This window comes from Lepus europaeus, chromosome 7 (assembly GCF_033115175.1).
Source record: "Lepus europaeus isolate LE1 chromosome 7, mLepTim1.pri, whole genome shotgun sequence".
Taxonomy (NCBI): Eukaryota; Metazoa; Chordata; class Mammalia; order Lagomorpha; family Leporidae; genus Lepus; species Lepus europaeus.
Genome location: NC_084833.1, coordinates 74,844,721 through 74,871,913, shown reverse-complemented (window position 1 = coordinate 74,871,913; position 27,193 = coordinate 74,844,721). Strand labels below are relative to the sequence as shown.

At 41.6% G+C, this 27,193-nt stretch overlaps 1 protein-coding gene across 12 annotated transcripts in view; it reads left to right on the top strand.

The window, feature by feature from the left end:
• Positions 1 to 27,193, top strand: part of SYTL2 (synaptotagmin like 2) — a 127,245-nt gene that overhangs the window by 67,574 nt on the left and 32,478 nt on the right. For 6 of the 12 annotated variants that reach the window (XM_062196822.1, XM_062196819.1, XM_062196816.1 and 3 more), the window contains exons 5-8: positions 14,394 to 14,475; positions 15,391 to 15,505; positions 18,072 to 18,875; positions 22,557 to 22,628. In XM_062196822.1, coding sequence (XP_062052806.1) covers positions 14,394 to 14,475; positions 15,391 to 15,505; positions 18,072 to 18,875; positions 22,557 to 22,628 — 1,073 coding nt within the window. Of the gene's footprint in view, positions 1 to 14,393; positions 14,476 to 15,390; positions 15,506 to 18,071; positions 18,876 to 22,535; positions 23,869 to 23,961; positions 26,442 to 27,193 lie in introns of all 12 variants that reach the window. The other 6 variants (XM_062196817.1, XM_062196815.1, XM_062196812.1 and 3 more) reach the window with 2 other exon arrangements.

The window sequence follows — 27,193 nt, the reverse complement described above, 5'->3', positions numbered from 1 at the left end:
AGCCAGATATGGTGGGAGCCGGCGCTGTGGCTCAACAAGCTAATCCTCCGCCTAGCGGCACCAGCACACCGGGTTCTAGTCCCGGTTGGGGCGCCAGATTCTGTCCCAGTTGCCCCTCTTCCAGGCCAGCTCTCTGCTATGGCCCGTGAGTGCAGTGGAGGATGGCCCAAGTCCTTGGGCCCTGCACCCGCATGGGAGACCAGGAGAAGCACCTGGCTCCTGCCTTCGGATCAGCGTGGTGCGCCGGCGGCCATTGGAGGGTGAACCAACGGCAAAGGAAGACCTTTCTCTCTGTCTCTCTCTCTCACTATCCACTCTGCCTGTCAAAAGAAAACAAAACAAAAAAAAGAGCCAGATATGATGGGTATTGAGCATGGGAGCCCTGACCTGCTGAGGGAAGAAGGCATAAGTGCCATCGAAGAAAAGAGAAAATTGGGGAGGAGGGTATCAGAGACAAATGTAGCTCATCACACATTTTTATCTGCATTAGACTTTCAATCCTTCTTCCAGGAATTCATTCTATCTCAAAGTGCAGAGGGACAGAGATGGTACAGCTCTCATAGCTGGCTCATTTTTATTCATGACCCCCATGGGGCTGCTAGGTGTTCTGCTCCTCTTCTTCAGTTTGAGGCTAATGATATAACTTTCACGATTCTCATGTCCACTATTTTCTGCATTCCTTGTGTGATCTCAGACAAGTCTTTCAAGTCTTAGGTGTCAATAAGAATACAGTTGCCTCACCAGGATATTGTGAGTTTAACGGGAGTAAAGTCTGAGCATCATGTAGCATTTTTTTTTTCAGGAAGAAAGAAAATTGACAATTTCCAATGACATTATAATGACGTTGTTTTTATGTGGATGAAGTGTAATTGAGAATGCAAGAATAATGGTGTCAGTGGGCTAAGCAGTGAATTAAGCCACTGCTTGCAATCCCAGCATCCCCTGTTGAAGTACTCATTTGAGTTCTGGCTGCTCCACTTCTGATTAAACTTCCTGCTAATGTGTCTAGGAAAGCCACAGTACTGAGCGCCTCTCATCCACATGGGAGGCCAGATGAGTTCTTGGATCCTGGCTTCAACCTGGTCGTAGCCCTGACAACTGTGGCTATTTGGGAAGTGAACCAGTGGGTAGAAAATTGATGTCTGTCTATTTGTCTGTCTCTCTTTTTCTCTGTCTTTGTCTCTCTCTTGCCTTTCAAATAAATAATAAATCTTTTTTTAAAAAAAAAGATGTTTGATCTTTGCAGTATGCTTTTGCTTATTAAAGGCTAGCTCTGTGATATGTGGCACAGGTCATAATAAGGCAGAACAGTAGAAGGAGCTATTTTTACTTCCTCCTTTCTATGTCAGAAACTACTACTTTACTTGGTATCATTTCCCTACAGTGTTTCTCATCCATAGTTTAACCTTGTGAACTGGGTGTGTTAAGTGTATTTTAGGGCCTGTGCTTTTAGACTAAGTGAATTTGAATAGAATGACTCAATACCTGTCAGTATTTTCTTAGCCACAAGTCAGGAGTTGGGGAATATGAGGTAATGGTGACTGAATATTGCAGTTTCTGAAGCAGTTTTTCAAAGAGGCTCTGTTCCAAGGTCCTTCTGTTGTGGGCATAATTCTATGGGGTCTAACTCAAATCATTAAAACACAGGCAGTACCCAGCATGTAGTCAAGCAGTGCAGCTACTTGCATTCTTTCTGAACTTTGCACTCATAGCAAGAGAAAGCAGGGAGATTTATGCCCACAGGAGCAGAGAATAAAGTTTTTAGGATGTCAAAGGGAAGACTACAGACATTCTAGCTACTGACTTTCAGCTGAGCAATATTGGATAGACCAGCACTTCATTGTAGTGAAAGAACAGTTTTATTTTAACTTTTAGTAATATTCATCATAGATTGATATTTTTGGAAAATATAAAATGAAATACTGAAATGATGTGCAAAATAAAGCCCACTGACTATGTGCTGGGATGTCTTTTCAGATAGCTATAAATGATTCTCAATACATAGTCTCAATATCTGCACTAATTTGATTGTGAGTAACAAACAGTTCATGGACTGCCACTGGTCCAGGACCATATATTTATAACACATGGTGTACCACTCCCCAAAATAATTACTGAACACAAAATCATCCACAGGACATGGCTGAACCAAGGTGGGGAATACTGAATAAAGTCACAAGAAACCCTTCGTACGTAAGCCAGGACCCTGCCCATAAATAAGGTGTAAGGTACCTTGACTACAGAGGTGGGCCTCTCCTGGGAGGAGAAGCCCTCCTTTCCTACTTGAGATGACATGGTCTGTGAAAAAATTATGTGTGCTGTGGGCAACACTGAAAGTCTAGGAGCCACTCTACTGACTAGGACCTTAGGTGAACATGCTGCTGGTGCTTCTTGGACTCTAGTAGACTGGCAGTGAACTGATCTTTATTTTCTTTCTCATTTGTCTTCCTTCAACACTACCCCTCTGAGAACTAGTCTCTCTGTTTCATACATGTTCTTGACTGGTTATAAATCTGCAGACCTCTTAAAAAATGATAGTTACTCAACTGTGTTCCAAGCATCCTAATTGTTTCCTCCTTCTGCCTCTTCTTCCCACACTGTTCCTCATCCCACATCCTCTAGCTGCCTGGTGGTCTCCTCCTTTCTCCTAAAAGGGATCTCATATGCATTCCACCCTAAAGAGTACTTGACTTTTTAAAATAATTTAATCCTGTGTAGATGAAAGTTTCTTTCCTTTTCTTAATGGTCACTTATTGAAACATGAGTCCAAACATGTTTGTGACATCCTAACTTACAGTCCAAGTAGTCCTTATCATCTGGTATATAGCACACATGAGGACATTACAATAAGGTAACTGCCAAGACTATTAGAAGAACTCCTGGTTCTGATGGTTTCTAAAAGATTAGATAAGTACTTTGGGGCTGGTGCTGTGGCGTAGTAAGCTAAACCTCTGCCTGAAGCGCCAGCATCCCATATGGGCACCAGTTCATGTCCTGGATGCTCCCCTTCCAATCCAGCCTTCTGCTTTATGGCCTGGGAAAACAGTGAAAGATGTCCCAAGTTCTTGGGCCCTGTACCCATGTAGGCAACCCAAAAGAAGCTCCTGGCTTTGGATTGGCTCAGCTCTGGCTGTTGCAGTTATTTGAGGAGTAAACCAGCGGATGGAGGATCTTTCTCTCAGTCTTTCCCTCTTTCTGTCTTTAACTCTGCCTCTAAAATGAATAAATAAATAAATTAAAAATAGATAACTACTCTGTTTTATGAATCCTGATAAAGATCAGAGCTTTCAACCAAAAGAAGAGAGTTCATAAATGGAAAAAAGCTGTTTTAGAGGTAGTAGCATCTCAGTGCCCTGACATCACACTGCAAAAGTGGTTGCCAAGGCCAGTTTTGTGGCATAGCAGGTTAAGCTGCCACTTGCAAAGCCAACATCCCCTATTAGAATGCTGGTTCAGGGGCTGGCACTGTGGCATAATGGGTAAAGCCTCCTCCTGCAGTGCCAGCATCCCGTATGGGCGCCAGTTTGAGTCCCGGCTGCTCCACTTCCAATCAAGCCCTCTACTATGGCCTGGAAAAGCAATAGAAGATGGCCTATGTCCTTGGGCTCTGCACCTGCATGGGAGACCTGGAGGTAGTTCCTGGCTCTTGGCTTTGGATCGGTGCAGCTCCGGCCATTGCGGCAAACTGGGGAGTAAACCAGTGGATGGAAGACTTTCTCTCTCTGCCTCTCCTCTCTCTGTGTAACTCTGACCTTCAAATACATAAATAAATCTTTTTTTTTTTTAATAATGTTGGTTCAAGTCCCAGTTGCTGTGCTTCTGATCTGGTTTCCTGATAATGCACCTGGGAAGGCATTAGAGGATTCCCCAAGTACTTGGGTTTCTGCCACCCATATGGGAGACCAGGATGGAGTTCCTGGCTCTTAGCTACAGCCTGGCCCAGACCTGGGCATTGTGGACATCTGGAGAGTGAACAGCATATAGATTTCCCTGTTTCTCCCTTTCACTGTTTGATTTGTAAATAAATAAACATTTTTTAAAGGTGATAACCTACTCTGACTATATATAAGCCAACCCTAGTAATATATATCACCAGTCTAAGATCAATGGCTGCTTTCAGTGTAGAAAAAATTAGCGTGAGAAGCACTGTTGGTTGACCTGAGCCACAGGCAAAAAGGAAGGCCAGAAGGAAGTCATGTTAAGAATGAAATGTGGAGAAAAATAGGACAAAGAGAAAATGGGTATGAATGATGAGGATAGAACCATTAATATATAGGTTGCTTAGTTATGTTTTTAGGATATTTATTGGAAATAATGTATTTAAATGTCCTTTCTTGCAATTGACTGAAAATACTGGTTTAATGCCTTGCTAGCATCATTCCATAGGATTACTTATTCATTCTCCAGTCAGTCAGTCAGTCAGTCAGTCAATATTATTCACTATTTATTATTACATACAGATGGTAGCTAGGAATTAAAGATGAACAAGATATGGTCCCTGTATTTAAAGAATCCATTGTTTGGAGGAGGGACTGAAGTATAGTCATAAATTGTGGTCAATGTGATAAGAGGATTTTAAAAGCTGTGGGGGCCGGCGCCGCGGCTCACTAGGCTAATCCTCTGCCTGCGGTGCCGGCACCCCGGGTTCTAGTCCCAGTCGCTCCTCTTCCTGTCCAGCTCTCTGCTGTGGCCCTGGAAGGCAGAGGAGGATGGCCCAAGTGCTTGGGCCCTGCACCCACATGGGAGACCAGGAGGAAGCACCTGGCTCCTGGCTTCGGATCGGCGCAGCGTGCCAGCCATGGTGGCCATTTGGGGGGTGAACCAAGGGAAGGAAGACCTTTCTCTCTGTCTCTCTCTCACTGCCTAACTCTGCCTGTCAAAAAAAGAAGAAAAAAAAAAAGAAAGAAAAAGAAAAGCTGTGCCAACACAGACAGCAACACTGATAGTATCCATGGTCAGGGGAAGGGATTGTTGGGGAAACTTCTGGAGGTCGTCAGAAGGGATTCTAGAAGGATGAGAATATGTTAGGTAGACATGGGGAGAGGAAGGTAGAAGCAGAGAACATGACATGGGGTTTCGGAGAGGCGTTGAGACCAGGAAGTAGTCTGATATGGCAGCTATGCTCCATTGTGCTAAGCAATTATATGGAAAAAAAGAAGCTGGAATCAGATAACAAAGAACCTTGAATGTGAGCCAAGAGGCTAGACTTATTCCTCCAAGTCACAAGAAGCTACCAAATGACTTTTTGATCAAGATTATTTTTCAGAGAAATTATTCTGGCAACTGTGTAAGAGATAGGATGAGGTTAGACAGTTTAATAAGGACATTTTAGTAGAAGCTTAGATGAGAAATTATGAGAATCTAACTGAGGAAATGGAAAAGGAGGAAGGATGACGGCATTATAGAGATTATTTTAGGAGGAATTTAAGGTGTTTGAAGGGCACACAAAGACATCTAATAACTGATAAAAGTACTGTGGGTTACTTGATGAGATGTTCCCTACTGTGGCCTGTGTGACAAATTGCCTGAGGAACTTTTTTCTTTTAAGATTTATTTATTTATTTGAAAGGCAAAGTGAGATATATATAAAGAGAGACCTTCCATCTGCTGGTTCATTCCCCAAATGGCTGAAATGGCCATGGCTGGGCCAGGCGCCTGGAATTCCATCTGAGTCTCCCATATGGGTGAAAGAGGCCCAAGCACTTAGGTCATCTTCCGCTGCTTTCCCAGGCACATTACAAAGAGCTGTGTAAGAATTAGAGCAGCCAGGACTCAAACTGTACTTATATGGGATGCAGGCAGTGGCTTAACCCACTGTACCACAACACCAGCTCCCTGAGGGACTTTTAGAATCTAAGTTTCCAGTTCACTTCATTGCTCTCTAAGTGTTGGGGCCCTACACCTTATTTATTACCATGCCTGAAGCATCTAACAGTATGTCCCATGCATAACAAATACCCAGTAAATATTTATGGAATTTGTGAAAGCCTTTACTATGTCTTACTGTCTCTTATCACATCACTGCCTGAAATTTTATTACATGTTTATTTGTGTGTGTGTTTGTTGTTCCTTCCCCCAATATCCACAAGGAAAAAACTTTTTGTGTTTGTTTTGTTCATTGCCCTATTCCTAGCACTTAGGATAGTACCAAATACCTTGCAGAAAGAATGAGTGAAGATTAGATGGACAATGACAGAGTAACTGAGTGAATGAGTGAGAATAGCTGATGATAATGAATTATTAAATAAAGAATAAGTGATGAATGAAGACATATCAGCTTTTACTTACTACAACAAATTATATAAGATAACCTGCTTATGAAAGAAGGAGGTCTGTTTTGACTTGCACTTTTGGAGGTTCACAGTCCAAGATCAGGCAGCTGTACGGGTTCAGCATCTTGTGATGCTGTTCTTGCTAGCTGAGTTGTGAGGTAGCACAGAGCATCACATGACAAGAGGGAGTGTGTGTCTTATAAAACCACCATGATTCAATCATGAGATTCCACCCCAAACACCTAAGCCTATGTAATCACTTCCCAAAAGCCTACCTCTGAACATCACAGTTGGGCTAAGTTCCCACCATATCAGTGCCATTTATATAACACTTAATGGCACTTAATTATGAGACCTTTAACACATAGGCCTTGGGAGGATGTGCAAACTAATTTCCAAACAGCATTTAGTTAAAGGATTAATGGATAAACAAATGAGTGAATAATGAATTATAGTTAAAGTGGTTGGGACCCTAGAGAATAAGTAGACGAGAGAATGGAGAAAAAATAAAACGGCAAGGTAAGAACAGGATTGATAGCATCTTGGTTTCATTGCTTTGCTTTACTAATGATCTCTTCTTTCAAAAGTATCACTATGAGCACTGGTAATTATAGAAAAATGGAAGAGAATGTAAGGGTCCCCTCAAATTAAGATACGTTTGGCAGATGAGCATTCTAGATGGACAACTGGAAGACTTGGAGGCAGGAGGGGTCTTGGTTGCCACAAAGATTTGTAAACTCCATTCATCAAAATGGAGAATGTCTCCAAGATGAGTTCAGGGAGAATAGGATAAACCTTTTAATGTGATATAGCATTCCATGACATTGGTAGGCTTTCCTATGAGCACTTTCCTATGAAATGGTGAATTTCTTTGCAAGCAAAACTATGTATCCCACATACATGTTTTGGGTAGAACTAAAACAATACTTTTGTAAGTCACTGTACTGAACCCAAAACACTAGTCTTTCAACTTTGTTGATAATCCTTTAGTGATACTCCTAACTTCAACCTCCCTTTTACCCTTTGTTGATTTGGAATCAATCAATTCAAACCATATCTTTAACACTGAAATAGTCTTTTTTTTTTTTTTTTGGACAGGCAGAGTTAGACAGTGAGAGAGAGAGAGAGAGAGAGAGAGAGAGAGAGAGAAAGGTCTTCCTTCCTTTGGTTCACCCCCCAGATGGCCGCTACAGCCGGTGCGCTGCGCTGATCTGAAGCCAGGAGCCAGGTGCTTCCTCCTGGTCTCCCATGCGGGTGCAGGGCCCAAGCACTTGGAACATCCTCCACTGCCTTCCCAGGCCACAGCAGAGCGCTGGACTGGAAGAGGAGCGACCATAACAGAATCCGGCGCCCCAACCAGGACTAGAACCCGGGTGCCGGTGCCGCAGGCAGAGGATTAGCCAAGTGAGCCACGACATCGGCCTGAAATAATCTTAATGCCTAGCTTGCTTCCAAAGGCAGGATAGAGATTAGCCAATCTGCAGGACAATGAACTTAATATTTTTTCTTAGTGTTTATAGCAAATCCAGTACTGTGAAGATTTCATTTCTTGTTGAGGCCTGGCCCACAGAACAATTTATATTGAACTCTAAAGAGAATCCTTTGTAATCCTCTAAGATCTTGGATTTACTGAAATCAGTTGTGGTAGGAATAATTTCATTTTGAATCAAAATGTCTCATGCTTGGATGAGAATATTTATGTTCAACAAATCTGTAGCATGAAATGTGGTAGAACTGGAGAACCATGTATGCCCACAAGTAATATCCCCGAGCCATTTCTTCATTTGTCTGCTTATTTGTTCAAGGTTCATTGAGCTCCAACACACACCAGTGCAGTGCTGGTGCTGGGAATGAAACACAGTATTGGCCCCCAAGACATTCACAGTCCAAAGGGAGAGAGAAAAACAAAGCAAACATGAAAAAAGCTCTAACAGAATGTCTTTCTGATTCTATAAACTTTTAATATTTAACCAAAAAAACCTGCAGAAGATATAAAATATCTGCTATTATTTTTATTGTTTTAGAGAGACTGGATGATTAAGGTTCAAAAACTTGTTCAAGTTACTGTATGTGCTTGGGAGCCCTTCATGGTAGGATATTGAAAAAGATGGGACATTGTCCAGCTGCCTATATGGCATGACTTAAAGACTTATTTCTCCAAATAATATGTTCAGGAAACAGTCTACTATCCTCAGAGGAATTCTAAGAAACAAAAGACACTGTATCTGGCTATAAAGAGGCATATTCTCTTAGGAAAAATAATGCACTGATATGCTAAGTTCAGACTACATGATAGCATATAGTGCCAAGCAGGGAGAGATTCCTAATCCAAAATACCAATAAAATGTGCTGTAATAATTAGGATGAGGAAGACTCACTTCAAGATGAGCTGATTCAGGATGGTGATAGGGATGATTTGGGCAGACAGAGAACAGAAACAACACTTACAGGGAGGGACTGGGGTCTAGGTTGAGTGCAAACAGTAAAGAACCAAGTAGATTTCAGGGATGGTGAGTAGAAACACTACTATGTTTGGCATGAAGGGCTAACAAACAAGGAGCAACAAGGTACATTGGAATAGGTGGTGGATGATTTCTTATGCCTTGGTGAGGAGCTCATACTTCATACTTTGAGGATCCAGGGAAAAGTGTAGAGTCCTGGGTGGGTTAGGGAAGTGGAACTTGGGAGTCAGGAGTACTGGAGGTGAGGCTAATGCTGTTAACAGAAAAAGAGTATCAGGAAGAGGTGGAAAAGGAGAGACAGATGTGAGAATCGCTGTGAAGGAAGGATCACCCAGACTTGATTTCTGTCCTGATTTTAAAATGCAAGAAAATTCGGCCAGCGCCGCGGCTCACTAGGCTAATCCTCCGCCTTGCGGCGCCGGCACACCGGGTTCTAGTCCCGGTCGGGGCACCGATCCTGTCCCGGTTGCCCCTCTTCCAGGCCAGCTCTCTGCTGTGGCCCGGGAAGGCAGTGGAGGATGGCCCAAGTGCTTGGGCCCTGCACCCCATGGGAGACCAGGAGAAGCACCTGGCTCCTGTCATCGGATCAGCGCGGTGCGCCAGCCGCAGCGCACCTACCGCGGCGGCCATTGGAGGGTGAACCAACGGCAAAAGGAAGACCTTTCTCTCTGTCTCTCTCTCACTGTCCACTCTGCCTGTCAAAAAGAAAAAAAAAATGCAAGAAAATTCAAGCAGTATAGCCTAGGCATGATCATGATTGTGTTTGGGGGCAAATATACTTAAATTCAAACACTCAGTTCTTTCACTAACTAATTCTGTGACATCAGGCAGCTGCTTAACCTCTCTAAGCCTGAATTTTCTCAGAAGCAAAATGGGGAGAATGATATATACCTCACGGAGGTATTGCAAGGATCAGTTCAAGATAGGTGGTTGCTGCAGTGATGATTGCCTGATAAAAGGCAAGCAAAACATGGTAGTACTCATAGGGAGAAGCCAAGCCATCAGCAAGTAGCTGTATTTGTAGAGTTTGAGGCACAAGATTATTTTTTAAACCTTTTTTCTAATTAAGTAGACTATGAACTGTAGCGGACCAAGGCTCCCATCCTTCCTAGTTTTCCTTTATCCTAACCAAAAGGTAACCCAATGAACACTGTATGTTTCTGCCTTGTATTCTGACTGCTTTGTTTCTTCTCCTCTTGCTTCCTGAATAGCTGGAACAAAGACATTTTGTTTAATACCTAACTAATCTGCCCCATTGTAATTAGGCAAACATCATGGATTTTTTTTTTTTTTAAAACCAACCACCTGTCTGCTGCTGTCTTCTTTGTCACTGGTTCCGCTGGCATTCATTTATTTAGTCATTTATCAGGTAGTGTGGAAAGCACTGAGGGGATATAATAATGGTCATGATACTCTTAAGGGATCTCCCAATTTTCTGTGAGATATGGGTATGCAGGATGATGTGTATAGTTGAAATGAAGTAAGTACCAGAACAGGTAGTGGTTTCATCTGTAAGTAGAAGCGACAACATGATGTACAAAACTGGGGCCTTGAGAATTTCCAGGATTTTCCAGGAACAGAGGGAGAAGAACATAGAGGGTCTTCTTATTTTTGGGGTTTGGGGATTGCAAGGAGGAAAGGAAGATGGTAGGAGAAGAGTGTGGAGACCTCAACCATCAAAATTGGCTCAGATCTTCTGATTATGTGATTGTCTTACTTACTAAGGGAGATCCTATGAAACACTCTCGAGAAACTGAGCATAGCCTCTATTGTAAGAATGCTGTTCTGGGCCAAAGCTGTGGTGCAGTAGGATAATCCTCTGCCTACAGTGCCAGCATCCCATGTGGGTGCCGGTTCTAGTCCTGGCTGCTCTTCTTCCAATTCCGCTCTCTGCTATGGCCTGCAAAAGCAGTAGAAGATAGCCCAAGTGCTTGGGCCCCTGCATTCACATGGGATACCTGGAAAAAGCTCCTGGCTCCTGGCTTTGGATTGGCTCAGCTCCAGCTGTTACAGCCATCTGGGGAGTGAACCAGCAGATGGAAGACCTTTCTCTCTGTCTGTAACTCTACCTCTCAAATAAATAAATTTTTAAAAAAATCTTAAAAGAATGCTGTTCCTTCTATCACCCACTGGCTTCTTAAAATAATAAGAGGGGCCAGTGCTGTGGCACAGTAGGCTAAGCCTCCACCTGTGGTGCCGGCAACCCACATGAGTGCCAGTTTGTGTCCTGGCTGCTCCTCTTCTGATACAGAGCTCTGTTATGTCCTGGGAAAGCAGTATAAAATGACCCAAGTGCTTGGGCCCCTGCACCTGTGTGGAAGACCCAGAGGTATCTTCTGGCTCCTGCCTCTGGATTGTCCCAGCTCCAGCTGTTGCAGCCATTTAGGGAATAAACCAGTGGATAGAAGACCTTTCTCTCTCTGTCCCTCCCTCCCTCCCTCTGTCTCTAACTCTCAAAGAAATAAATAAAAATTTTAAAAACAAACAAAAGATAATATTCGAGATTTTATTTTCCATTCCTAAGCTACTGGCTGTTTTTATTGTATGAACACTAAATTCATCAGTGGTCATATTTCTTTTTCACTTTTGCTGCTAGATAACTGGGTTCAAATTTGTGCTCACCTATTGCAGGAATAGAGGACTCCTGTAATGTGTCTGTTAGCCTACTCTGTTCCCTGCCCTTCCTCTCTAGTCCCCTTTTCTCATTCTTGCATCCATTTGATCAGGCTATTTTTTTATTTTAAAAAATTTATTTATTTATATTTTTCTTTTTTTAAAAAAAAGATTTATTTATTTATTTGAAAGTCAGAGTTACACAGAGAGAGAGGCAGAGAGAGAGAAAGGTCTTTCATCCGATGGTTCACTCTCCAGATGGCTGCAACAGCTGGAGCTGCGCCGATCCGAAGCCAGGAGCCAGGAGCTTCTTCGAGGTCTCCCACGTGGGTGCAGGGGCCCAAGGACCCGGGCCATCTTATATTGCTTTCCCAAGCCATAACAGAGAGCTGGATCAGAAGAGGAGCAGCCAGGACTAGAACTGGCGCCCATATGGGATGCCAGCACTTCAGGCCAGGGTGTTAGCTCACTGCGCCACAGCACTGGCCCCTATTTATTTATATTTGAAAGAGTTACAGAGGGAAGAAGTGAGGGAGAGAGAGACAGAGAAGGAAATAGATGTTTTCCATTTTCAGGTTTACTCCCCAGATGGACACAGTGGCCAGATCTGGACCAAGCTGAAGCTAGGAGCCAGGAGCTTCTTCCAAGTCTCCCACATGGATGGAAGGGGGCCCAAACACTTGGGCCATCTCCTGCTGCTTTTCCCGGGCCATTAGCAGAGAGCTGGATCCAAAGTGGAGCAGCTAGGACTTGAACTGGCAACCATATGAGATGCTGGCATTGTGGACAGTGGTTTTGCCCACTACACTACAACTCCGGCTCTCAGTCTGTATTTTATGTACTTATGTTTCATCTGCTGTAATTCCTTCCTGGAAAAATGAAGATAGTGAAAGGAATAATGGCTTCTTCAAGAGTTCAGCCTTGGAGCAGACATTTAGATTGGTGGTTAAGATGCTAATTAAGATGCCCACTATCCCATATTGGAGTAACTGGGTTTGAAACCTGGCTCTGCTCCAGTCTCCACCTTCCTGCTAATGCAGGTATTTGCTCAAGTAATTAGGTCTCTACCACCCACATGGGAGACCTGGATTGGGTTCTGGATCCCAGCTGTGTCACAGGCCCAGACCTGACTATTTGAGGGAGTAAACCAGCAGATGGGAAGGTTTCTACGTCTCTCTCTGTCTCTCTGCCTCTAAAAAACCAAAACAAAACAAAACCCACATGAATTCTTTAATTCTTTCTTTTCCTGGACTAACTATACAAAAATTGCAATTGAAGTACAGAAGTAAGCAACGGAAACAAGCTGCAGGAACATCAAGCCCAGGGGTTTAGTGACAATCTTGGGCAATGTCCTATGGCTTTGGGGCAAATTGCTTCCCTCCTTGGGCTTCTGGTTTCTTTTGCTGCATGGAGAAAGTCAGCACCCTCTATGGTGTCATTAAAAGAACTAGTGGTATTTAACAGGGCATAGTGGTTTCAATCAATTGTGACTTCACCTCTTATACCGGCAAAGCCACTAGAGGAAGAAGTCTGAACAGGTTGCCCTTTCCATTCAGTAGCTAAGGGAATGGTTGTTCAGGACAGAATCTTAACTCACTTTTCTTTTTTTTCTTCATTCACTCTTGCCTTAGGGCTGTCCTTTCCCTAAGACAGGGAACCATCAGACAGGGAATCTAGAGATTCCTCCTCTCTTTTCTGAATACTTGTCTTTGTCCCTCTGCATTTGAATAATTTACTTATCCAGCTTGGATAGTTGGGTGTAAAGATCCCTGAAGATGCCTATACCCACCAGCCTTCCTGCACGGCATTTCTTTGATCAGCAGGGGCTTTTTCAGTCCTTTTGCTGAGTCATTTCTCTCACCAAGGCTTTGGGTTTTCGTTTTTGTTTAAAGATTTATTTATTTGAAAGGCAGAGTGTGTATGAGAGAGATGTCTTCCATCTACTGGTGTACTCTCCAAATGGCTGCAACAGCTGGGGCTGGACCAGCCCAAAGCCAGGAGCCTAGACCTTGATTCAGGTCTTCCATGTAGTTGACAGAGGCCAAAGCACTTTGGCCATCTTCTACTGCTTTCCTAGGCACATTGGCAGGGAGCTGGATCAGAACTAGAGCAGTTGGGACTCGAACTAAAGCCCACATGAAATGCTGGCACTGTAGGCAGCTGGTTAACCCATTATGCCACAATGCTAGCCCTGCAACTGGGACTCTAATCATTGCCCGTATGGAATGCCAGTGTACCAGATGGATTACTCTGGTGCCCCACAATGCCAGCCCCCTCAGCGAGATTTTCTTCAGTTATTTCCAACCTGAGTAAACACTGGCCCGGCTGTATGGAATCAAATCCTAAAACTCTTGTAGCTTTATTTCAGCAGTGAAATCAAAGATTCACTTTTTAGTCTGCATCTGATCTTAGCCTCTGACTTTGAGACAAGTTCACTTCCATAAATTTAAATTGGGAACCTCCAGTGTGCCTGGTACCCCGTGAAGCCCTCAAAGCTTCTGATGGGTGACTTTATCTTGTCTCATGGTTGCCTTTCATTTCTACTCTGCCATTGCCTTTACTTCATTGCATAATCATCTCTAGACACCAATTCCATCTCCCTTCCTGGTTGGTTTTATTTTTTTTTTATTTGACAGAGTTATAGACAGAAAGAAAGAGAAAGAAAGGTCTTCCCTCCGCTGGTTCACTCCCCAAATGGCCACCACAGCCAGCACTGCACCGATCCAAAGCCAGGAGCCAGGTGCCCCTTCCTGGTCTCCCACGTGGGTGCAGGGGCCCAAGCACTTGGGCCATCCTCCACTGCCCTCCCGGGCCACAGCAAAGAGCTAGACTGGAAGAGGAGCAACCAGGACTAGAACCCGGCACCTATATGGGATTCCGGTGCCATAGGCGGAGGATTAACCAAGTGGCCATGGCGCCGGCCCCCCTGGTTGGTTTTACAAAATTCCTCTCCTATCCTGCTTTAATAACTTTTCACTTCAGAGGCATGGGTTATGCTTCCTCAAAGGGTGAGGTTTTATTCTCTGAATAATTGTTTCCTTTGCAGCTCCAATGTGGTAAATCCAGCTTGTACTATGATTGATGTGTCCCAAGAAAACACAAGGAAATCAGCTGCATCTCCAGCTAAGGTAGACCAAGCCCAGACTTCAAACATCTCATTTTTTGGTGGGAATGACATTTTTCTAATTTTATTGAAGCACCACGAAAATAATGTTTTGCAGGTTTTTTTTGGTACTAGATAACAATTTTCACAACTTAGTGTAAGAAGTCACTCTTGTAGTGGGAAAATTGATGAATACCATGTAGCTACATTGTTGAAGATTCATATTTCTTGCCCTGGAGAGTAAAAATCTGAGCAATTTGGGATTGCTGTTTATAGGCATTTGGAAAGTGGCTTATTACTTCCATGTCAGTCCTTATTCCTACTCATAGTGTCCTCAATCTCCATTAGCGGTATGCTTCTGGGAGGGAATTACCAGTTTATGAAACTGCAGATAATAAACAGTGGTATTCAATCTTGCATTAATAAAAAGTCTCTATTTACTGATACCCTGTCATTAGAACTAATGATCATAGTAGTGACTAACAAGTACTTCAAGATACCTTAAGTGTCTTCTAAATCCTTAGGATGAATCAATTAAAATTGTAGTTCCTAATGTAATCTTGCAGCTGATGAGTGCTGGAAAGAGCACTGGTGGCAATCTGACCTGATTTGAGATCCAGGTTTGCCTTGATCCTGACCAGATCCTTGATATGTCCAAGGCCAAATTTTCCTCACCTTAAAAACAGTATCTTGATTTGAAGGCTTGTTTTTTATCTAACTTTGCAATACTCTGACAAGAAATATTTTATATGTTTTATACAATTTTATTTTATGGTATATATGATAATTTTGGGCTAAACAGATAAATCAGGACAACCATTTTACAGATTTTACTAGCTATCAAATATTTGAGAGAATAAGCATTTGCCAACACTGACTTGCTGTTATGACATTTAAAATACGTTTTTAAATAAGTTTAATAGATAATATTTTTCCCCAGCAAAGGAAGAATCCATTTAATGGCTCCAAGTTGTCAGAAGATCACTTATCACCGCAAATCAAAAATGAACAGTCAAAAAATGGAGGAGCTGGTTTATTTCAGATTTCCAAGGAGGGTAAATATTATTTTTATGGACTAGATATTTTTATCTTGGTTATCTGTGAACTAGGGGAAATTCTCAGAGTTCCTTAAACTAAAATAACTTCCAAGAGAAAGTGAAAGATCCTGATGGTTTTGTTATTCTGCTATGCCCACTGGTTTCCTCCCTAGGGGAGAGAAAGCAGAAATTTTAGAAACTGGAAGTTCATGAATTCCAGTTTTGCAGCTGCCACTTGTTACATGATCTCCATGGCTTGGGTTCCCTCATCTGTGAATTGGGAGATTTTTTGACCAAAGGCATTCAGTCTTTCACTTAACTAATTTACTACATGCCTACCACATGCTGACACAGTTCTCTGTTTTAAATGAAAATAAGATACCTCAAGAGCAAAGGGATGCTTGACAACATTATACTCCTCTATTCTGTAATTAATAGCCCAGTGGCCCAGGGACATTTGATGAGATTTTTTACTTAATTGATTTAAGTCTTTCTCTTAAGTAATTTTTCTGTGCTTACATACTATTGAGAGGAAATACCAGTACTAGACCAGTCAATCTCTTGAAAATCAATTGTAAAAGGATCCCACAAACATTAAACATTGGTCAAGGGGCAGATAATTAACAACTGAACAGTAGAGCAAGAGTTTTAATATTAGTATACTAGTGCATTTTCTATTGGGCATACTTTATATACAATATTTCATAGGAAAAAGAATCACTGATACATGTTCCCTGTTCCCTGTTTTCTTTCTTTTTTTTAATTTTTTTTTTAATTCTTTTGTTCCATGTATTGGGGATTTCTCTTTAAAAAAGTAAGGTCTGGGGCAGGCATTTAACCTAGCCATTGAGACACTGGTAAGACACCTGGCCTGCCATTTCAGAGTACATGTATTTTTGTCCTGGCTCTGCTCTCAGTTCCAGCTTCCTGCTAACGTGCAGTCTGGGAGGCAGCAGGTGAAGGCTCAAGTTGTGAGGTCCCTGCCGCCACATGGGAGGTCTTGGATGGAGTTACTTCTGCCTTCAGCTTGGCCATACCCTGGCTGCTTCAGTCATTTCAGGAGCAAATCAGTGCCTGGGAGGCGCTCTCTGTCTCTGTCTCTCTCTCACTCTCCCTCTCCCTCTCCCTCTCTTTTTCCCTTCTTCTCCCCTCCCTCCCTCTTCCCCTCTCTCTTTGCTTCTCCTCTGTTTCCTTCTCCTTACCTATCTCCAAATAATTTTTTAATTGAGTTTCATTTAATTATTTCCATACATGAATTTTTAAAAAGATTTATTTAGGCCAGCGCCACAGCTCAATAGGCTAATCCTCCGCCTGTGGCGCCGGCACACTGGGTTCTAGTCCCGGTTGGGGCGCCTGATTCTGTCCCAGTCGCTCCTCTTCCAGTCCAGCTCTCTGCTGTGGCCCAGGAGTGCAATGGAGGATGGCCCAAGTCCTTGGGCCCTGCAACTGCGTGGGAGACCAGGAGAAGCACCTGGCTCCTGGCTTCGGATCAGTGCGGTGTGCCGGCTGCAGCGGCCATTGTGGGGAGAACCAACAGAAAAGGAAGACCTTTCTCTCTGTCTCTCTCTCTCACTGTCCACTCTGCCTGTCAAAAAAAGAAAAAGAAAAGAAAAAAAAAAGATTTATTTAATTGAAAGGTGGAGTTACAGAGAGAAGAAGGGAAAAACAAAGAGAGATCTTACATCCTCTGGTTCATTCTCCAAATGGCAGAAACAGCTAGGGTTGGGCCAAGCTGAAGCCAGGAGCATTATCTGGATCTCCCATGTAGGTGACAAGGGTCCAACTGCTTGGGTCATCTTTCACTGATTTCCCAGGCACATTAGTAGGTAACTGGATTAGAAGTGGAGCAGCTGGGATTCAAATTAGCACCATGTGGGAGGCCAGTGACACAGCCTATGGCTTAACCCACTATACCACAAGGGCAGCCCAGCATATATGAAGTTTTAAAGTGACTTTTGTGTTTTTCTTCAAGCCTCTTTTGAGAAATTCTTTTTTAAAAAAACATTCTGTATTGCATGTAAAAGTCCCCAAAGTATAAAAAGGACTGTTACCTCAAATGCACAGTCTATAAACGGTACGATGATGTTTGTGTGTGAATTTTTAAATAGCTTTTATTTTGTAGGACAGTGTTAGTTTCACAGCAAGACTGAGCAGAAACTGTAAATGTCTGTCATATATACCCTATGCCTACATATGCTAGCCTCCCTCATTATCAACATCCCTCACCAAATTGGCTCATTTCTTAGACCTGATGAACTACATTGAGACACCATTATCACCCAAAGTCCACAGTTTACATTAGGGTTCACTCTTGGTGTTATACGGTCTGTGGGTTTGGACAAATATGTAATGCCAGTTATCCCCGATTGTTATTCAGAACAGTTTCACTGCCCTAAAAAATATCTGTGCTCTCATGCATGAATTTTGAAGGCTTTTTACATTAGGTCTGTACTTACACTACCTACTTTACTGACTTTAATATTTTACTACTTTCCACTAAATATGATTAAGCTTATTTATAGATATTTTAAACTGTAGAGTTACTATTTATTTGATACATCACCTAATGTGTTCTGATTGTCAGGTGAATTATCAGAATCAAAAGAAAATTCATCTATCCAAGATATTTCAAGCCAAAAGTTAGAGAATTCAAAGCAGACTTTGCCAAGCTCAGCAAATGGATCCCAAATCAAGGTCCCAATTCCAAAAGCCAGGAAGATGATCAACAAATCAAATGACTTAAAGCAAGATGATAACCAATCTTTTCCCAGACAAAGGACAGATTCCCTGAATGCAAGAGGAGCTCCAAGAGGGATCCTCAAGCGCAACTCCAGTTCCAGTAGCACAGACTCAGAGACCCTTCGTTTAAATCACAGTTTTGAACCCAAGAGCAAAATTGTGTCACCTGGCCTAACCATCCATGAGAGAATTTCTGAGAAGGAGAATTCTCTGGAAGATGACTCTTCCCTAAACTCACTGGAGCCACTCAAGCACGTGAGGTTCTCTGCAGTGAAGGACGAACTTCCACAGGGCCCTGGGCTCAACCACGGCCGGGAAGTGGGGGAGTTTAGTGTTCTAGAAGCTGACAGGTTGAAGAATGGAACAGAAGCTGCAGGGGACGTAGACGAGTTTCAGAACGACCTCAAACCCTCCCCACACAGGAAGGCTTTTCCTTTTCCTCTATCAGCCTCAAGCCCAAGTGTATCAATAAATGAAGCACATCCAACAGTGACTTCTGGGTCTTTTCCAAATCATGGGCTCCATTCTAACTCAAAAGTTTTAACTACAGGACCACAGTCCACTGAGAATTCACCTACCATCCATGATCGCCAAGCTAAATCATCAGAATTACCAAGGCTTGAGTCAGAATTAACCAAAAACCCTGCTGGTAAGAGTTGTCACTACCAGATTATAAAAACTAACCCAGTGTGCTGGGGATGGACAGACCAAGCAGCCAGCATTAAGAAGCAGAATTTTACCTCCTAGGCATTCTAGCTAGACAAATGCCATCAGGACTGTTTATACCTCTGAATGACTTTGGAGGTTTTCTTCAGTTACCTATGACTGTAAGAATGAGGATAGCAGTTTCTGACCATTTATGCAGTATGCTATAAATGTAACCAAATGGATTATTTAGCAGATGAGCGTATTAATTCTCACCTAATGCAGAATTTATCAATTACTATTTTCCTGAACTTTGCTATTTCTTGTAATCTAAAAAAAAAAAATCTTTACTTTCTTAGCCTTGAAAGATGGAAAAATAGAGTTGGAGTCCTTATGATGAAAAAGCCCAAGACTGGCTTGCTCAGGGTCTCCAGTCTTGTTCTTAGACTTTAAATTTCTGAAAGAATTTTTTCCTTCAAGTTGAGTGAGTTGAGAGGCAAAGAGAATAACACCTTTCTCTGTTAACTAACCCTTTTTAAAGAGATTTTACTGATTTATTCATTTATTTTTAGATTATTTGAAAGGCAGACAGACACACACTCAGAGGGAGAGAGAGAGAGATCTTCCATCCAGTGGTTCACTTTCCCAAATGGCTGCAACAACTGGAATTGGGGCCTGGAATTCCATCCAGATCTCCCACATGGATACCATGGGTCTAAGCCTTTGCTGCTTTCCCAGGCACATTAGCAGGAAACTGGATCAAAAGTGGAGCAGCCAGGACTTGAACTGGTGCCCATATGAGATGCAGGCATCAAAGGTGGCAGCTTAACCTGCTGCATCACAACACTGACCCCAACCAGCCCTGTCTTGAGGGTCTTACCACTCTCATTGGATGCCTTAATCCATGTTCTCATACCTATATTATTACTTCATAATTCTTATGTTTTAAAAATATGGAAATAGAAAATTAATGCTGTATACTCTTCCTCAGTTTCAATGTGTCTGCATCCAACCCTATGGTAATTTCTTTATAGTCTGTAGTATTTACAACAGCAACAATCAAGTCATTAACTCTGTTGCTGTCCCTCTCCTTTGTTAGTATTACTTTAACCCTGAGTCACTTTTGTTCAGCTCTACAGTTTCATCCATGTTGGGGGTCAGTCCATTTAACAGACAAGGCACCCCCAACAAGACATTTTAAATAATTTGAACAGGACTACATTTGTCTAAAATGCTTAAAAGGGGATGCTGGTTTTAAGCTGGTTTTGGCGCTGTATCACAGTAAGGTAAGCCTCTGCCTGTAGTGCCAGCATTCCATATGGGTGCCAGTTTGTGTCCTAGCTGCTCATTTCCAATCCAGCTCTCTACTATGGCCTGGGAAAGCAATGGAGGGTGGCCCAAGTGCTTGGGCCCCTGCACCTGCATGGAAAGCCGGAAGAAGCTCCTAGCACCTGGTTTCAGATTAGCCCAGCTCTGACCATTGAGACCATTTGGGGAGTGAATCAGCAGATGGAAGACCTTTTTCTCTGTCTCACCCTCTGTCTGTAATTCTACCTCTCAAATAAGTAAATAAAACCTTAAAAAAAAAGAAAATTAAAATGAGCAGTTGCTTCTTCAAAAAATAAAAAAAAAAACTCATGTTAAAGGAAATCACTAACATTTGATTAAACATCAGCAAATAATTGAGTAATATTTACATAAATATTTATTGAAAGGCCAAAAGAAATCCTCTGATAATATTTCCCTTTACTGCAATCAATATTAAAAAGGTCATCCATTCCTACTTTTGAAATTGCACCTGCTTTTCCATGGGTTGTTGTTTTATATTTGCTTATCTGTGATTTCTGATCTTTAAATCCTAACTAACCATTAAATTTGGGAGGAAAACATCTTTTTGATTGATAGTCCTTTTGGTCTCAGAGAATACTTACAAAAAAAATTCTGCTCACCAACTAATGCCATGCTTTCCCCCTTTTTGCAAACTGCAAAAATATATTTAAGCAAATACTTGAACATAAAAAGAAAATAGGACTAAAAATAGTAGTTAACTGTGAGTGTGTAAATCACTAGCATTTGACATTAGCTCTGAGCTTTAGGACAGCCAGTATCACCCTGATTATCATACCGGGATAAGAAGAATTCTTCAGAGGAAATGAAATATTACCTGGTATTGAATTTTTAAAATATTCTTAATTTAAAAGCAAAAACCTTCACTGTAAACACTTAAGAAGAATAAATGCAACAGAATTACTAAAAATCTCATCTATGATATCATCATTCAGCATTAACTATTTCTAACATTTAGTTGTAGAGCTTTCCAATGATTTTTAGGCATGAAAATAATTGTCAATTGAATTTACATTGCCCAGCCAGCTCTTTTCACTAACAGTGTATCAGACATTTTTTCCATCATTATTAAATAGTATATAAACATAGAATTCCTACAGATTTCTCAAAGGAATTTCACAATTAATGACACATTTAATAATACAATGCACACTTAAGGAAACCAATATTTGCTGTGTACCAATTATTGTACAAACCTTATTTTCATGTTTAGCTGAGGTTGACAATTAAAATTAAAGACTGGATTTTTATTAACAGATATTCCTTCTAGTACCTTTGAAATGTGGTTGACTTTATAAACTTTGATCTCAGTTTTTAGGAACATCCTTGTTGCATGTGTTAGATAGCTTAGCATTTTTAGGAAGAGGAGAAACGCTAAAATATCTGAGCCTTAATTATAAGGCCTTAACTAAATTCCTAACAAGTCTTGGTAAAATGTGTGTTCCCTCATCTAAATGTACTATGTGCCCATGACTAGGCTCAGAAAAGTCTCTCTGCTTTCTTGAAAGCTTAGAAAGAACTTAAATATCCTCCAGCCTTGTAGCCATTAGTTACCTGGCATCGGGGAACAGAAAGTAAGCACGTTGTCCATCAGTCCTTTTATTTAGCTCACAGAAGCAACGTCCAACTTACAAACAGAAAGGAAATAGGACAAAATGGAGGAAGCCAGGTGAGATCATGGTTCTTAAACTCCAGTGTGCAAGATAATCATGAGAATAGATGTAAATAAAGATGCTGGGCCCCATCTCTATAGGTTCTGGTTCAATAAATCAGGAATAAGACCCAGGAATGCAAATATCCTCATTGTCCCACTCAAATGTTCTGTAGGGAATTCCTTATTCAATCTTACTTGAAATTACTTTTCTGATTCCTGAAATCACACAAATTTCTCTTCCTCAAATTTGCATTTAAGCCTCCTCTAGGGCTTATGACACTGTGAGAGGTTTGAGTAAACTCATAAAATCAGCTTGGTATATCAGTTTTGTGCAAAGGCTTGAGAGAGGAGAAACTTAATGCTAAAAATGATACATGAAGCAGAATGCAAAATTCACATTAATTTTTAAAATAAACCAGGAACTTCAAAGAAATTTCCTAATTAGGTCTATATTCTTTAGTTCCAGGGGTTTACATTTACCTTCCTTTCACTGTCATAGGGCACCTATATAGAATACTTTAATTAGGATGACTTACATATAATGTAAGTTATAAATCCATGAAAGATGCTGATATAAACAGCTAGTGGAGTAGGAAGAACAAAGTACCTTTTTAAACAGAATTGATGATTGAATCATAATTCTTTAATCATTCTCTTATTTAGAAAAGCATGTCTATGTTGCAGATGAACTGTCTCATGGTGTTGAGCCTGAGCCATCTCAGGTGCCAGATCACAGTTCTAGAGACCATCAGCAAGGTAAGCCCCCTTTTCTTACCACTCTAACCACTAAGACAACCTCAAGCTCTGGTCCATATGCCAATGAGATAAGGAAAACAACTGATGATTCCATATCTAAAGTCCTAGACTGGTTTAACAGAAGTTCTCATTCTGATGGCAATAAGTCATCCTTCCAGTATCCCCAAGGAAAGGAGTCTGAACTAAAAACAGACTCGGAATCACAAGTTGCTATTTCCGTGGTGGCAGATGACACTGGTCTAGAAGAAAATGACTCCAAGACCCTGCCATCCACTAAAGTTGGCTTGAAGCCTGTGAATTCTGATTCAACATTCCAGGTAGAGCAAGATATGTTGCCTTCTGGAAATTGCCATGATAATCATGTGAATATCAAATTGAACTCTATAAATTTCCCTCAACAAGGCACCCCAAAGGAAGGCCCAGTTGTATTGCAACCATTTGAAATCTATGGCATCCCTGGTCAAGCAAGTAAAAATATGGACTATAGCCAAGGTTCAGGAAGCATGGAAGAAGGAAATGGGATATTTTCCCCAACCAGTAACTATTCATACAGTGTTCACAAGGGATCCAAATCAGAAGCCCAAGTTCCACACAACAGTAGTGTTGGCAGCTTGGGAGAGGAAGATCCCCGTTTTTATGTTCATGAAAAAAATAGAGGAAATGCAGGAGTGAATTTTGACCCTTCAATAACTGTCCAAGAATCAAGATTGAAAGACAACATGAAAGCTGAGAGAAAGAAGAAAGAAGCAAATACTTCTACCCCGAAAGCTTCCTTAGAGCCGAGGAATACTGCGTTGCCACCTGAGGCTGCTAATGATGGATCCTCTTGGAAGAAGCCTGAGGTCCAATTAGAAAAAGAAGCTGGTGGCGTTCCCCAGAACCAAGTGCTAAGAGAGAGATACAAAAGAGTGAGTGACAGAATATCCTTTTGGGAAGGAGAGAAAGCTACTGCTAAATTAACTCCTAAAGAACCCACATCGTCATTTAACCAGAAACAGTCCTCCACTAAAGCATCCCAGGCTGCGAAGTCCCAGAGTGCTTCCACGGGCAGTTTATCTACAAGCCAGAATGAATATAATCAGTTCACTGCCAGAAAAATCATTTTAGATGAGGATGATCAAACATCCCACTTCCCTAGCTTTTATTCCTCTAATAAACCTAAAGAGAGCAAGTTCCAAAGATCAGATCCATCCAAAATCCATCCTCCAGCTGACCACTCAGATAAAGTATCTCTGTTTCAGAATAAGATAGATGAGCCTAAACAAGGATTGCCACTGGAAGACAGTTCACACTCTATAAGATCCATTACTTCATCAGCACCGCCACATTCCACAAATGTTGGAAATGAAAAATACACTTCTTTGGAGAAAGACAGATCTCTAATTGGTGAATCAAATACCAACTTTAAGGTTGTGTCCCTGAAAGAAAGAATAGATGAACCCAATGCAGAACATGTCTATAATCACTCTCAATTTGAGAATCTGAAAAAGTTTTGGGACTTAGGAGCTAATCCAAACTATAAAGATAATGATGAGAAGAATGCTACCACTATAAACCAAAAGAATTCTCTGCCTTCTAATAGCCAGCAACTCAAGGAATCCAATAGCATTAAGTCATCAGAGGGAAATACCCGTGAAGTAGAGGCACTTCTGAGTCAAAAAAAAGTTAGGACAAGAGAGGAAATGGAGAAATTTAATTCAAAGTACAAATTCCAGGTGCTACCAGATGAAACCATATTTTCATTGGGACTACCCAGGAAATCCACTGATCAGTTGTCAGGAAATGAATCATCAAAGGAAAATGTGGAAAAGAATTTGGAAGGGTATGCTACCCCGGTGTTCAAGAAAGAAGAGGATTACTCAGATCAAGATATTCAAGAATCCATTGTGAAAACAAGTGTTGTTTCTAAAGACTACAAAGATACTTTTAATGACAGCTTACAGAAGCTGCTTTCAGAAGCTTCATCACCAGCAATTCAACCTTCTGGTGAAAAAATTCATGGAAAACAAGTACTCAAACTAGATGTTTCTCAAAATAGAACATGGCCTCAGAAGACAGATTTTGCTGATACTGAGAAAGAAGACAAAGAACCTAAGGTCACTGATGAGCATGTGGACAAAACAGTAGCCCCTACAAAGTTCAACCAGAACACTTTAACTGCCAGACTTGACAAACTCTTGAAGGAAACAACTGGAACTTCACTTTCTCCCTTGCAAACCAACTTGGACCCCGTTACCACTAGCACAAACTCTGAGCCTGCTGAGGGTAGATTTTTTGAAAAAGGGATAGAACAGAGTGACAACACTTCAGCCCATCAAGGAGAAATAATAGCTCCTTATCCAGAGAGGGATGAAGCTTCAGGAAACACAGCTTTTGCTCTGAAAACTGAAAGTGGTGAGTGCCAGCTCAACACGGAGAACTTACTTCAAATGGCTGCAGAAGTTTCTCATCCGTTGGATCAGCCTTCCCATCTCCACAGAAAGGGTTCTTTGGGGAATGTGGACAATTCCCCCCAAGATAGGCCTTTGTCTTGGGTTACTTATCTTGCTCCCCAGGATAAGGCACTGCCTTCTCAAAGGGAAATTTCAGAGACTATAGAGAAAGTTGTTCTTCCACCCAAACCTGCATCAGATAATGTAAATACTGCATTACAGAAGCTAGTTACAGAATCTTGGTTGAGTTATCCAGCTGGGAGGGAAGCAGGTCCTAGAGAAGTGAAAGAATTTCCTGAAGGAGTACAGGCAGCAGGTTACCCCCCAAATTCCCAGGCAGTGATCCCACGGTGGGCTACAATGGACACCATATTTCCTGAGAAGGATTTTTATTCCTTTAATGTAGGATCTGATAAAACTCATGAAGTTAGATCTTGTTTAGCCACCCCAGTGTCTCTATCAGAACAGACCCCTAGGTCATCTGCTTCTACTGATCCTCAGAATGGCAAGGAGCTACCCTGGGAAGTGGCAGAAATTGTGAGGGAAACAATTATTCAACCTAGGTCAGAGTTCCTTGAATTCAGTGCTGGATTAGAAAAACTTATGAAGGAAACAATTAACACCACCTCTTCAAAATGTGAAAATGATGCAGGGGCTCTTTTCCCAGCCAAAGTAACAGATAGTACGAAGGTGCCCAAGCAACTTACTCCTGAATTCCATCTTGAGGAAATAAAAGAAACAGTAGAAAAGGCTGAGGCTCCCTCAGTAACTGAGAGTGCTTTTGATATTGGTTTTGAGAAACTTCTTACAGAATCCTCTCAAGTTCCTCCCGACTGGCTTCAGGTGTCAGGGAAGGGAAAAACTAACAAGGAGCTCTCACAGTCAGAACAGGCCGGGTCCTTGGGGGCAGTTCTGCATTTATACCAGGCAGCTGCGGAGGCCTCTGGCATGAGGGTTAACAGTAATGGTTTGGAATCTCAAGTCAACCACAGTGATAAAGTGTTGGGAGGAGAAGAAGCTGTGACTGATTTATTGATAGATCTTTGTGGCTCTGAAAGTGGGAGTGAGAACCCCAGAAACCCACAACTCCATGTGGACCATGACATTGGGGCCACTAAAACTATAAAACCCCCAGAAGACAGGGACAGTGAAAATGAGGTTGCAGGGGCTTTCCAGAAACCTGGTTGTGAAGAATCTCTTGAAGCAATTAGTCAACCTGTTATCCTGAAAAAGAAAGAAAACCCTACCAATACAAGCAGAGTTGAGCTGATTCTGGCATCACCATGTAAGAGACAAGAGGAAGAAAAAGAAGGCTTTTCTGACTCAGATTTTTCAGATGGAAACACCGGTTCTAATGCTGAAAGCTATAGAAATTCCTCCAGTGAGCATTGTGTTATTTTTGTTCCATAATGAGTATGCTTTATGGAATGCTGAATTAAAGGGTACTTTTTAAAAATTGATATTAATCTGATAATCCCAAATGGTGCTAAATTCTTTTTGTCACTTAGTCCTCCCAAGCCTTTCTTAGCAGCAACAACAAAAAATTTCGTTTATACTCTCTAGTCAAATAAATTACATAGAAACAGCTTTATTGCAAGGCTGTGTTTTGGTGTCTGACCTTCTGATTAACCTGCCTTTATAATGTTTAGACTTCAAAAATATATTTTAAATAAATGTTTGGATATAGAAATCATGTTTAAAACCTTTAAGTCGGTTTTTTCCTCTTGGGAAAATTGACAATCCTCATAAAAGTCTCTAGTAAGGTTTGTGGCAAGAAAATGACACAAATGGGCACAGAGTTCCCATTTAGAAGCAGTATTTTTGTACAATGGTGGCTAAAGACCCAGGACAAAGTGCGAGTTTAGAATTTTCCTTCCCCTCAGATTCCTTGTGCATTGGTATTTTTTATTGCATCTCTCTCCCTCGTACTTTCAGTTATCTGCAGAATCTTCCCATTCTAGAATATGACTTTGGTCAGATGGAATCACCTATTTCCATCTAAAGGCATTGCCTGGCCTACCGCATTTCTTTGGCTTCAGTTTTGGCTAAGTTGATGAAGATCTTAATCATCTCAGTGGGCTTGGGGGTACTGGTTGCAGCCCAGTTATAATCATGGGAACTGTCTCGTTTTGC